The 14469-nt window shown below is 41.1% G+C and overlaps 2 protein-coding genes across 2 annotated transcripts; one reads left to right on the forward strand and one right to left on the reverse strand.

Moving 5' to 3' along the window:
* Positions 1–11002: 11002 nt before the first annotated feature.
* On the forward strand, positions 11003–12713 carry Aspvir_005154 (OTU family ubiquitin thioesterase; the record flags this gene model as incomplete). The annotated part of the gene is made up of 7 exons (XM_043268373.1): positions 11003–11074; positions 11133–11219; positions 11289–11352; positions 11415–11680; positions 11774–12045; positions 12107–12565; positions 12635–12713. The coding sequence occupies 7 exons, from the start codon at positions 11003–11005 to the stop codon at positions 12711–12713; spliced, it is 1299 nt and encodes a 432-aa protein (XP_043124308.1).
* A 961-nt stretch (positions 12714–13674) lies between these two features.
* Aspvir_005155 (uncharacterized protein) lies at positions 13675–14409 on the reverse strand (the record flags this gene model as incomplete). The annotated part of the gene is made up of 1 exon (XM_043268374.1): positions 13675–14409. One exon carries the CDS (start codon positions 14407–14409, stop codon positions 13675–13677), a length of 735 nt encoding a protein of 244 aa, XP_043124309.1.
* Positions 14410–14469: the final 60 nt, after the last annotated feature.

A 14469-nucleotide genomic window follows, 5' to 3' on the forward strand; every position in this document is an offset into this window, starting at 1 on the left:
TCTATGTAATTACTATCTTACTCTAGTACCTATCCTAGTAGCTCTATTATTACTATCCTTTATAATAGTTTAATTACTACTAGTACTACTATTATATCTTAGCTAATTACTATATCTTTTAGTTTACCTCTTAACTACTTAGTACTATTATTAATTTCCTTTAACCTAATATACTATAAGGTCCCAGTCTTCCCTTTAGTCTAGTCCTATTATAGATATTTATAGTTAAACTATAGACTCCCTATCTTCTAGTTAATTACTAGATTATAATTCTTAAGCTATAGAATCTCTAACACCACATTATACTATCCTATTAGTACTATATCAAAGTTTAGTCTTTTAAAATATCCTAATATAACTATGGGTATAGTTCCTAATTTAGTTATAATTAAGAGAGTTCCTAAATTCTCTCTATTTAGATCTATAATTAGTTTAGATACTACCTTTATAATTTCTAGAAGTCCTAGCTTCTTTATAAATCCTAGATTTATATAGTTCCCTGTTACTCCTAAGTTAATTATTACTTAGGTTAATTAGCCTAGGATATAAGCTTAGAGCTTTAAGTATCTTCTCTATTATACTTTAGTTACTATAAGGTATAAGTACTCAGTGTCCTATTAGGGTGGTTAGAGATTTCTTAATAGTATAGGAAAATATCCTCCTTCTAGCTTTCCCTGATAGTGCATTATATACTAGTCTTTAAAATATATAGTCTAATATATTATATTATATTCCTAGTATCTTTTATATCCTCTGTAGGAGCATTTAAGTCTCTAATAAAGATAACTAATATTTTCTTTTATAACTATTAGCACTACTAGCTAAAACCTTACTATATACTTATTATTATAATAATTAGTGTAGTTATTACTATAATAAGTAATCTATAGTACTTTATAATATCTTAGGTATCCTTAGAAATATTTATATAAGCACTATGTATAATTATATACCCTATAAAATAGTTCTAATAGTCTTTTTTCTAATACCCTTCTAAGCTTATAAAAGTACTTATTTAATTATTACTTATATTTATTATATCTCTATAGATGTTTAGTGCATCTGCTAATATATAGGTCTTAGGACTTAGCTTAGGTCTAATATTCTAGGTTCTAATATACACATCCTCTTACTCCTTGTTTAACTTTCTTAAGGATTTATATATTCAGTTAGTATGCTTCTAGTTCTACTAATTATTTTATATCTAGCTACTATAGCTATGCTGCATAATGATCTGCTTTATTATTATCTCTTAGGGAATTTTTCTAAGGTATCTTAGGAATCTTATAGGGCTGCTCCTTATTAGGATTAAGGCTTACTTACTAAGTTCTATACTCTTTATTAAGTAGATTAATAGGTTAGTTAGTTATGGTCTAATCTATTACAGGAAAATCCTCTTAATCTGGCTCTTTATAGTTAGTCTTTTCTTTATTAGAACTAGTAATCTAATCCTAGTCGGTCTTTTCTTTATTAAAACTAATAATCTAATCTTTATTAATAAGTATTGTCCATTGGTGAATAGGCCCTCTAGGTATAATATTCTCCTAATCTATAAGACTATCTTTATTACTTTCTAATAATTTCTAATTAGTTACTGCAAGCTTATTCAAATTTCTAGTAGGCTAATTATTATTTATACTTCTATACTTAGTAGAGTCTTCCTCTTAAAGCTCCTTCTTAATCTTATTATTATTAAGAGTTATATATTCTTTAAATAATCTTCTCAGCTATTTATCACTCCTTTTCTTAATAGTAATAGCACTAGTTATATTATAGGCTCCTCTGCTAGCACAGAACTCTACTATCACCCTGAGCTGTTTTATTTTATCCTGCTAACCCTACCTAGGCTATTATCTGCAGTCTTTTAATATATATCTAGGTTTCCTATACTAGAAATATAACTTATTATATCTTTACTATTCTCTTTCCTTACTAGAAAGTACTAATTATGTTGCATCTAACTCTATTAGATATGGCCTATAAGGATCTAAATATCCTTAGCTCTATGGCTGAGCTGGCCTCCTATTATTTAGTTAATAGTTTATAGTGCGCCTGTTACTAAAGGTATTCTAATTATTTTATTCCTTCTTATATATATAAAAATCTTATAATTTATTATTAATCTTAACCACTTACTTAATCATTCCCTTAAGCTTATCTAGTTACTCTATCTAAATTAGCTTTTCTTAGATATCTGGTTTTAAGCCTTCCTTAAATTATGTAATGTTCATATCTTTATCCTAGTTTAAGTAGGATATAATCTGTTAGAATTATAATATATATTCTCCTATAGATCCTATCTATTTAAGCTACTATAGCTATCTCTTAGCATTGTGCTCTTTATTAATATTACTAAAAGTATTCTCTAACTATTTCTTAAATATATTATAACTAGTGAATATTTCATCTATTTTATTAGCCTGGTTGTCATTAGCGTGCTCCTAATAATCCCTAATAAAAGGTTTAAACTAATTAAATGCTGGTCTAGTTAGATAAGTTATAGTGAATAAGACTTTATCTACTTTATTAATAAGTTTCTTATGATTCATCTGAATATATATATCCATCTATATAAGAAATGCTTATAACTTAGATTAACTCCCATTAAATAGTTCTAGTGGTCTGACTTTGACAGACTTAGCTATTAATCAACCATTCAGAGTCTTATTCTATTATATTAATCTAAGAACATGCTCCTGGAGCTATTTAATCCTATCCATCAGATCTTCTACTATAATCTAAGGCTGTGTAGCTGCTTGCTACTATAAAGTTCCTATCTAACTAATATTTAAGCTAGTGGAGGTTCATGATGTATTATTTACTATAATATTTAATATTAAGCATTAATTAAACTCCTAAAGTAATTTATACTATATAATATTTAATTTATTACACCCTAGGATCTATCTCTGCTGTTCTCTGCTAGTCAACTACTTTAGGAGTAAGATGATATAGTCCCTAGACTATATCTAATACTTACCTAAGGCCTACCACCCTGGTAGCCTAATAATATAATAATATAATAACCTCCCAGAGGTCAAGGACAATCCAAAGATAATATAAGAATAATAATAGTAGAGATAGAAGTAAGGCCTATTAAGTATATATACTTAATAGTAAGAGAGTAACTAATAAATTAGATTAGTAAACTTATACTTAAGTAAGTTATTAATATTAAATATAAAGAACTAAAACTAAGAGTGCTAGATATAATAATAATAAGTATTCTTATATATCTATAGCCCCTCTTAATAATAGTTTTAGTAGGTGGTAGGGTGGTATATTAGTAGATATCTATAATACTAAGATACTAACTATATTATATACCCTTCTATTATATTATATATCTAGGTATAATCCCCTTCCTAGTAAATCTAGTCTAGTGTCCTAAAGCACTATAGAGTAATCCTAGGTAATGATAGAAAGGCTATAATTATATATAGTCCCTGCACCAGAAACTGTGGTCTTCCTATGGTTTGGTTAGCTATTACTACCCCATGATTCTGCCCATCACATCCACCTAGTGTTAGCGTGGCTGTGTTGGTGTTGTAACACTAGGCTACTAGAAGAGTATGCAAATTAGGCACTTTAATGAGCTAGTGAGCCTACTAGATAGGTTAGTAAGATGTGGGTATATTACTTTGAGAAATAGCTCCCAGAACACCTTAATCTAGGCTTAGTGAGGTAGAATATAAAGGAATTAAAGTATATCTAGGCTGAGGATACTGGTTTGCTAGTATATTAGTATAATCAGCTTGTAAATATAATTAAAGATACTCTAGCGCGGTTAGTATATAACTTTAATAAATATAGATTCTAACCTAGTGAAGGCAAATCTAGGAAGGTGATTAGTATAAAGATTATTATAAAAGGTAAAGGGAAAGCTTCTAAAGCTACCCCTAATCTTACTAAATCTAAAAGAGGAGAGAATATTATAGCTATTAAATATATTACTGTAGATAGATGGCATATAGATCCCTAGTTTATCTTTAAAGGTAAGATTCTAATAATTCTTCCCTTCTAATACTAATTCCTTCTTTACTAAAGGCAACGGAATCTTTATGGAAACCTGGTTTAATAGGAGTGAGGCCTTACCACTAGATACTATGATAGTAATATCTTCTAATAGCTAGATATTAGATGAAATAGCTGTTTAATAGCTTCAAAGCTTTATTAAGGTGATAAATAAGCATATAAAGAGGGGAGAGAAATAGATACTTATCTTTAATAGCTATAGATCTTATCTTACTATTAAATTCTTATAACTTTGTAAAGATAATAGCATTATTCCCTTTAGATTCCTTCCTTATATAATATATCTTTGCCAGCTACTAGATAGTAAGCTATTCTTAAGCTATAAGTAGCACTTCTGATATATAAATAATAAGCTATCTTACTAGGCTGGTGAGCTAGTAGGGAAGGTAGAATTCTTATAGGTGATTAGACTAGTATAGGAGAAAGTATTTAACTAGTGGATTATCTATAAGGCCTTTAAAGATTATAGAATCTGGCTAGTTAATAATAAGATAGCTGATAATCTTGCTATCTAAGTATAGGAGTAAATTCCAGATATCTATATACCTAATCTCTCTACTCTATCTACTCCTTCCTATCTGGTATCTTCTTCTAGCATTAATATCTCACCCCTAAGTATAATTCAGGCACTGGAAAGGAACTAGGTAAAGGTATAATACTCTATAAATCTTCCTATCCTAAAGCTAATAGTTAAAGCTATCTAAACATACAGATCTCCTTATACCAAAGCTACAGTGGAATCTTAAATAGATATTTAAATATAACTAAATTACTGCTGAGCACCTAGCTATAGTAAATAAAATTATTAGTTAAATCTGAGCTGCGCAGGCCCCTCTATAGCATTAATATACTAAGTAGTAGGTTAAGCTGCTTAGCTAGGATAGTATATTAAAATTATGGGATGTAAACCAGTTAATTACTTCTAGGAAGGCTAAAGATGCTGCTATGCAAGAGAGATATTTATAAAAGTAATAGGAGAAAGTGCATAAATACCTGCCACCACTAGCATCTATATAAGAGAATGAGGTATTAAATGCATCAGCAGATGCAGGAGATAAGAATGGTGATTTTTTTCATATAGATAACCCCTAGTTTAGCCTCAAAATCATGATTTTAATGAGAAATCTATAGTTATGGTGATATCTATGGTTGTGGTGTGGCGCACCCACTCCGGCTGTGCCGGAGTGGGTGTGCCTAAGGCACGGATACCACGTAGTGTACTTGCTACCTGCCTCATCCGGCCGCCTTAGTTCCCACCTTGACAACTGTACTCCGTACCTCCGCGTCTCTATCGAGTCTCTACGGTACCATCCATATTAGGTAGGTACCTTAATACTTCCTGTATTCCGTGCGCAAGGTACGGACTCTATCCGCACACCGTTTCCATTCCTACAGAAGAGTTTCCCGTTGTGAACTCCGCCAGATGGAGTACTTTTGCCAATTGGCGGTCTGCCAGACGCCACGGTCCAGAAACTCACCGTTGCCCTGACTTTTTGGTGCGGCCCCGCTCTTACCGAAACCTTCAAATCCCGCGTCAATAGATTGATATTATTGTCAAGGATCCACTATCTGTCTATTATCCACTTTGGCCAACATGATCACCTTGTCATAGTTGTAGATAGATAGTGGAAGTCGATCGACCAGCGATCGTTCTTTGAAGGGGAGTAATTTTAGGCATGGTCCATTGAGTTTGGGGGCAGATCTTTGGAGAGTTTTTGCTCGAATCGAATGCGAACATACTCCTATTGTCTTCTATTTACTGTTTTAGAGAGGTAAATACAGAACCGTACCTGATCATAGAAACAAAAGGCTGGGTTGGTGCTTTGGTTGACGAGAAATCTCCGCGTTTATCAAATAATAAATAAATGTCAAATGATTACTGGTGAGTCTGACAGAGATAATATTATATTGTCTTTCATTATTGGCAGGGGAACAACAAAGAAAAAGGGAATGCTGGGTTCTCTAAAAAAAAAAGACAGAAAACAGGGGGAGAGAGAGAAGTACTATTGATATGCGAGGCGTAAAAGTGCCTCATACCATGTTGTACTTTGTTGTATATTGCTGCGTTGGAGCTGCAGTTGGATTTTCAATAGCATCATGAGAGAGTGCTGTTCACACACGTTTAGATGTCTGATATTAGAAGGATGCCATGTGCATGAAATGAACTGCAATGAAGTAATTAGAGCCAATGTGTAGCTTCTGCTTGGTTGAATGGAGCCTGAAATATGGGTCTGGATTCCCATGCAAAGGCACTACCTAGTAGATAGGTCAGGTCAAGTAGGTAATTATTTCTCGGGCTCACCATCGCCGCCATGGCTACCGGGTCAGGGACTGGGGCCATCGTTCAGTCCGATTCATGCCTTGCAGCTATCAAACCACAATGGTGGGGATTCCACCAGCGGAAGAAGAGAAAGGAAGGCAACCGCTAGTTAACGGGACTGCTGGATAGCCTGCTTTGTCAAACCAGCAACCATAGATCGAGCAATCAAAGAGCTCCATGGTTCAGCAGCTACTATGTGATATGTGTATGTGATTGCTTCGGAGATACTTCCGAGGCCGCATATGCAAGCCTCCTCCTAGTCGGATCGAGATTGGTGAACTTTACCAGGAGGATGTTCACCCATGCAATGAAGGAATGATAGATAGTCTGCTGTGATATACGGAGTACAATCGGCGACTGAGTCAGGCAAGACCATACAACCGGATAAATGTCAATATTGGGTAAGATCTGGATCAAACGGAACAGGCAGGAGTCTTGAGACCAGGTGAAGGGGTAGATGCACCAGCTGGATAGTTCGGAAGCATCACCTAACGGACAGACAGTCCGAGACCATCAGTAGGAAGGCTTACGGGTCATCATAGGCAGAAAGAGTCACCTTTTCTCAAGATCTACTGGATGATTCTCACGGAGACCCCGAGCGCATTGATTACAGGGAGGCAACTGCATTCAGTGGCCTGATTCCGCAGCACGTTCATGATAATGTCAGCCCCTGCTGGCAATATGGTGATTGACTGAGTGATGGGCCATGACAATAAGCAAGTGGTGAATATTACACTTCAAACAGATCTGATTCCTGTGTACATCATCGCGAACTCGTCATCTGATGCTTTCTGCTGAATAGACTTGCTCACAATGTCATCAACTCATCATTTCATCACATTCTCATTGCAGAATGGGGTTTGCTATTGGGAGCCTTACAACGTAGTCCTAACTCTAAATTGGTCAGCATCTGAAGAGCACTGACTTTCCAAGTGGCCTTTGCTCTCCATATCACAGAGTACACAGTATAAAGTACCTTATGGCGAGCTTGGAATGATGCCGCTTGTTTATGCTGAGTGACTGGATGAAACACTAGACAATATCAGTGGTAGGTGACATCTGTCACAGGCTGCAAGTCGGCAGGCATCTACTTTATAGTACTCCATAGAGAGTAGTGCTCCTCCATACACACATTTAGGTGTGTTAATAGCACTCGTTTCTATTGGACTACAAGGTTAACTTATACAGAAATTAAACAGAGTTCTCTGCCCATTTGATCAATGAAGTCAGAGAGAAAATAAGATAAAATGTGAGCGCAACCACTGAATAACAATACTGATGGCCCCAAATCTTTTGTTGGTCGTTAGACATAATAGTCGAAAACAATGATGACCCTGATCCTGATTTCTTGGATGGCCCACTTCATCCTTCCTGTTAGGCTGTCAGAATTAGTGGAGCTCGAGGACAACAGTTTAGAAGAACCCACAAATAATAATAATGACGATTAGCGCACAGCAGCATGTTTCCTGCTGTGACATGTGGCCGCTTTCAACTGCATGGCAGAGACGCAGAACCAAATGTTGCATCGAGATCGGGGATTCTGCTTAGGTCACTTGTTTCTTTTGCTTTGTTCCTTTGTTATCTCTCAGTCATCTTGGCGGATCCCCGTCTTCATTTCCTTTTATTGTACTTTTTTGCTTTTTCCTCACCAGGATTCTGTGAAACTTAACTAAGCTGGGTCTACTTACAACAGTTTCCACCAGTACGGCGCGTGCCTTGGGAGGTCTTCTGCATCTCTAGGTAACTATCTAGATACGACTCAGCATTGTGTCTAGTAGAGTACATAGATTGTTGCTGCGATCTGAGCACCTAGCTCAATACGTTGCGTCACTTGGACACTTAGCTATCCAGCCTGTCACTCCTATAAATAATTGGATAGATATTCCGTATGACTGGGGCATCTTGAGGTGCACAGCAGTCTCCCCCGAATGACCACCAATCACGACAACCCGGCATTTGCAGCTTGTGATCGTGGTGTCTCGGACTGTTGAATAATTGCTCTCAAGTATCCGTATCTCTTAACTACTGCCGTACCAGTTCCCACATAGGTACCTCCTGCCTCGTCTAGCTTTCTGAAAGGGTAATCTTCTCGAATCGTCTGTCCTTCAATGGTTCATTTGGTCATGGAGATCACACCTAGTTGCCTGCTGATTTGTCAAGCTCATGATCACAAGCCGCATACTTACGTACTGACGAGCTAGGTACGGTATACTTTGATAGAAGGAGGACAATCCCAAAAAGTGTGTAACAGCAGCAACAACAGCACCGTAGCAATGCCAACGGGAGGAACCATCACTTGGGTTCATTCTGGCGAGAAATCAATAATGGAAACAGGTGTACCTTCTTAATGAATTTCTCCAGACTACTGTAATTAAGACAGATAATGCAATTGAAAAAGCCGACGTCTTTTCCCCGATGATTCCGCTGCAACTGTCTACTGGGACACACACACGCCCCTGTAAATCTTTTTCTCGTCTCTTGCAATTGTTTCCTTGTCTTTGGCTCCCTCTTTTTATTTTTCCAACTATCTTTTTTGTCGCCACTATCACCAGCACGCATGCCGTCTTGGTGCAGTGAATTCCTACTCAGTTCCATTTGAATCTGGCCCATGTTTGGATGCCATCTACTCGCAGGTTTCATCAGAGCTAGGAGCTATCACTCCTCCAGGGCAATCTATCTATTTATCTCCTAAGCTCCTTTAACGCCTTTAAAGGTCTAAGAGTCTAACAGACTAAGACCCATTCCCATTGATCCGGGCGGAATCCACCAGTGCCTTACGGAGTACATTACTTTACCCAAAACCCATCTTTTTTACTTTCTTGTCCTGACTGATAACACCCACAACCGAACTAAATCATCATAAACCCCGCGCTTTTCCCCCCTCGTCCATTCAATCATCTTCTCCGGCCACCCTTGACAGGTCAACCCAGGGAACTGCTCCCCGCGAACTCGACGGCTGGACTAGGATTTGGAGATAATAATCATAATAATTGCAGGTTACCTTCTTAAGCTCTTATTTATCATCATTGTCGCTGTCGTCTGCCTCACTCTCGTCCCTTTCACCTATAATATCTCGGCATGACTTTCCTGGCACATATTCCTCTCTAAGTCAACTCAGAGTCGCCTATCGCATCCCTGTCTTCCACACCCAAGCTATCACCGCGGCACCACCATCAACATCATCGTCATTTTCTGGACTCTTCTTTTCTAAGGATATATTATCAATCATTGCGTTCTGTCATATCACGCACCAGCACGTGTGGTTGGATATATGCATCCTTAGAAATTAGGCACGCAGGGCTACGAGGGACTACGACATTCTCAAATAATACCTCATCGACTATTGTGCATTATTGAATATCCCTCAACAGCAAAAATCAAAAGGTCAGAGCTTCATTTTTTCCCTTTTCTTGCTTGTTATAATTTCTTTTTTTCGATCCCATCCCCGTTGCCAGCTTACCAATCTTATCACCGCCTGCTATGGCTTCCTCATGTCCGGATAAAAGCACATATACTCCATCCACTGGTCCATTTGAAATAGGATGAGGTATCGCAAGAGAAGCAACAACCCTGACAGATGTGCTTATACAATCATATATCACTTCGTCTTCGGTTGAGGCCCGCAAGCGAGTCATGGTTTCGTCCGAGGTGAATTCATTGCCGTGCTTCAATTCGTTCGTCCGATGGACCTAATGGGAATCCTTGCGAGGCGAGGAAGTAGACCCGGTCTAGCATATGGTTCGTCAAGGGGCTTTGCACCCATCTGATGCTGTTTTCGATGTCGATGGCTGGGTCAAGTCGAGCACGAACCTCTCAATTCGAACCGATGTGTCGCTTTTTCTGGACTCGACTCGAGCCTTTGCCTACCACCATGACTACTGCAGCTGACAGCCTTGCACACCTCGTCTTTATCTCGAATCGTTTCCCGCATCTTTTCGATCCTTTATTTTGATTGTTCTCGATCCCAAAAAACGTTCAGATAAACTCTGTTTGGCTTCTACTGCCTACTTTGATCGCGCATTGTCTCCCTACCTAAGCCATTCATGTACTGTGTGTATGGCTGGCGCTTAATTTCCTTTTCCCCATGATTGGTTAATCCTATACCTCACAGCAGTTTTCCACTATTCCTTTGTCTCCAAACATGGCGCCTTTTTCAACATGCTGAAGATTGATGTGCCTTGCTAAAGTGTACAGAATTTTAGATCGTTGCGCCTGTCAAGATATTGTCAAGAATTGCGCACTCGCATCGTCAGGTCGAGGGGACTACCCACGGACCGAACCAACTGCCGTTCCCTGTTCCGCCACAGCACACCCTGTGCAGATGATGATCGCTTTTCCTGCCTTGTACGTCTGCCAGATTGTTCGCTGCAGTTCTTTTCTCGGCTTCCAAAAAGGAAACTGACACCGGGAGTCTTAGTCTTCAGTGAATGCACTCCAGAGGTTCAAAGCTCTTGCCGTACGGAGTCTACGTCATTGAATGCCATGTCCTTGTCGGATATTTCTTGGAATCCCCTTGGTCTCTCAAATCATTTCCCAGGCAGACAGGACTTGTACCAGCAAGATCTTCAGCCTTCTGCTGCTTTTCTCAGCCACAAATTCTCGCACCTCTCGGATTCTTTCTATACAAAGAGAACACCACGTTACAATATGAATACACTATCTCCGGATGAGATGAAGCGGTTTCAGGAACTGTCCAACGAGTTCGAAGCGGACGTTCAGGTAAGCGATGGCTGTTAGCGGCTTGCGCATAGAACTCGACTGACGATTGGTACCGAAGGGCCCTTTGGTATCCATGAAGCAATCGAGCAATGCAATTGCGTTGGAGTATGCGAATGCGGATCCTACCTATGTCACAAAAACCAACGTACGATTGCTGCTTCCCTTTTACCTTTCCCTTCGACGGATGCCCTATGGTCTAACAATTCACACATAGGCACTGGCAGTGACGCATCCTTTTACACGGATCATGAAGGGAGACGGGAATTGTGGTTGGAGAGGTGAGTAGTTGTCCTTCCAGAGATTTGTGGGTCGTATTCCATATATGCTGAATGGTCTGTAGCGGTCGCGTTCGGCTACTTCGAGAGCCTCTTCAATCTCCGAGACACGCTGCAAGTGCACCGCGAACTACTGCGGATCAAGTCGCTGAGCACTTTGCTTGATCAAGTCGGCCAACAGGAACATCTGTACGAAATATTTGTCGAAGCCACGGAGCAGGTCTTCACACAAGTTTCGGAAGCCATCCAAAACGGCGTACACGACGAATCTTTCCTTGTGGAAGCCTTCAATATCGACTATAACTCGAGCGCCGTCATCACTCATTTTAGAGTCAGTATTCCCCCGGCACATTCTGATCCTTTATCTCAGTGTGAAGATCTGAGCTTGGCGGCCGGCAACACTGACTTGCGAACAATTCTATAGCTTCTCACAAGTGCATGGATGAAATTGAACCCTCATAGGTATCAGGCTTTCCTCTCGTTGCCTGTAGACCAGTACTGCGCAACGCGAATTGAGACGGTCAAAACGGAAATCGACGAAGTTGGACTTCAAGCCTTAGTCGATGGTGTGATCGAGGGGTCCGGCTTCGCAGTTGAGATTCTATACCTCGACCGCAGCGCAGGTGACGCGGTCACCCCTCATCTGTTAACACCGAGCCGGCCCAGCCCCGCAACGATCCGACTGCTGTATCGCCCGTAAGTCATTGAGCGTCACAATTTGGCTTTAGTTTTCAAGGCGCTGACATTCTTGATCCAGTGGCCACTACGACATCCTTTACCGTCTCGAACCTACTGTGAATATGGAACCCGTGGTTAATTACCAATTCGGAATGACCACTAACTACTCCCCCTGGGATCAAGGTGCTCTTTCGTTCGACGTGGACTCTAGTCTGATGTCGATTCCTGGTCTCATGATGGATCCGTCGTTTGGCCTCGCGCCAGCTGCTCCTGCTGCGATATCTCCTGCAATGTCTCCCACGCCCCCGAGTCCTTACCGGGTATCCCCACCTCACGAAGTTTACCAGCCGAGTATGCCCAGCCCTCCGGCTGCCATTCCAGCAACGTCACCACCACCTCCTCCCCGAATGTCTGGACCACCGCCGCCTATGAGCTCGTTACCAAATCGCTCGTCTGACGGACCTCAAATTCGGTTGAATCCGTTGGTCATGAAACAAAACTTAACTCATTCCCTGCCTGTCACTACTCCATTCAAGAAGTAAGCTGGGTCCGGTTGCTCTCTTTGGGTTGTTGATGTGTTAGGAGTAGACGCTAACCTGCTTTTCAGCTCTCCCTACAACCAGGCCCACTTCCAGAACCAGGACTTTGAGCCAATTCATTGGGAGCCCAGCGAGTCTCGAAAGTAGCACTCGAATATGAGCTGGAAATAAATGCCAAACAAATCTAACGCAAGCGACAGACGACTCTTCTTCATGCTATAAAGTTATGAGAAAAAAAACGTTTTATGCTTACGTACGGCATTGACTCAGGCGATAAGCGGTATATTTTATGCAAGTCCGCGATTGCCCGACGTACATCAAGAACCTCTGCTTTGTCTGTTACTCTCGCATTGTGATGAGCTGGAGATGTTTCGATTCATCTCATGGTGTTTCCAGTTCTTTTAGCGTTTTTCTTAGTGCGTATTGCATAGGTCTGAGCGTGCTCGACGGTTCTTTCTTTTTCCTTTTTTGCCCCCGTTTCTCAACGGCTTCGTTCGTTATGGGGAGGACTCTACCTTCAATCCAGATTGGCCTGGGGTCGTATGCTGAATGTGGCAAGTAGCATTTGGACTCCTTAGAAAAATTGACGATACCTCAAGATTGACAGGTTTCAAGAGGTCGACACTCGGATCTCTTGGAAGTTGAAACTAGTCTGTCATCAGGGCTAGAGGTTGTGATAGGCCTGATTGTTCATGTTCAATTGCCATTGTTCTTAGTTCGTAGTGCGTCCTTCAGCTTTTTGAGCTCCTCGAGCAGCTTTCCTTTTTTTAATGAAATGGAGAAAGACTATGGAGGTCATCTACTGGCCACTACGGATGCAAGCAGCATTGACTTGACCAGCCGTATCCAGCGATCAGAGGTCATTCTAATATTATTGTTGCATCATGAAACGATGACATCTGCAAACGGGCCCACGATGGGACAGCAGAAAACCGAAAGTCCATCTAACGCCATAGCTGTAAATGAACATACCGGAACTCCATAGACAAGAATAAAGTGGAGAGGAGTCATTGGCAAAGTGCGTGAGTAGAGTGAGTAGCAATACATAGGGATAGAGAAATAAGCGCAAGACATATCTGTCAGTTCATACATCATCTCCAACTTTCCGCTAGGCCTTGATGGACCGGAACAGCATCGACGGCAACGCCCTGAGCACCTGCCACAGGAAGAACAGGTTGTCGGTCGTCGGCGCACTGTCGTATTTCAGACTGCGCTCAGGCACATCCGCCATACCAAGGATAGTCTTGACGAGCGGTTCGGCAACGATCGTCCTGAGATACATAGCGATGAGATCATGGCCGTTGGTGATTCCCCCGCTGCACCATAGATTGCCGTCATGCACGGCGCGCAGTGAGTCATCCCACTGCGCTTCGGGGAACTTCTCCCGCAGCATGGGGATCATCATGCGAGGGCCCGTCGCGCGCTTACCCGTGGCGATCCCCGCGTGCGCGACGACCAGGATCCCCGTGCAGATGCTGAGGATGTGTGCGCCTGCGGTGTTGTGGGCGCGCACGAAGTCCAGATACTCTGCTTCCGGGACAGTCGAGGGCTCCGGGCCCGGGATGAGAATGATGTCGAGAGCGCCTGGTTGGACGGCGGGATCGGCGGGGGAGTGGGTGAGTTGCAGGGAGAGGTGGGAGGTCGTTGCCTGGTGGGCTTTTGGGCCTGCTTTGCCGATGTAGACCACTGAGACAGGGCGGCCGAGCTCGATTAGGGGTTTGGGGAGGTTGCAGGCAGTTAGGTAGGAAGGGTCGATCATGAAGAGGAGGTCAACAGCGGCGAGGTCCAGGAGTTGGACGTTGCCGACCAGGAGGACGCCGATGCGGAGGGGCTTGCGGGTCATTGTGGTTGTGGTTGTACTTAGGATGAAATTAGGGGAGATGAGGTTGTCTTCTTGAGGTTG

The sequence above is a fragment of the Aspergillus viridinutans genome (assembly GCF_018404265.1).
Source record: "Aspergillus viridinutans IFM 47045 DNA, scaffold_3, whole genome shotgun sequence".
NCBI classification, from domain to species: Eukaryota; Fungi; Ascomycota; class Eurotiomycetes; order Eurotiales; family Aspergillaceae; genus Aspergillus; species Aspergillus viridinutans.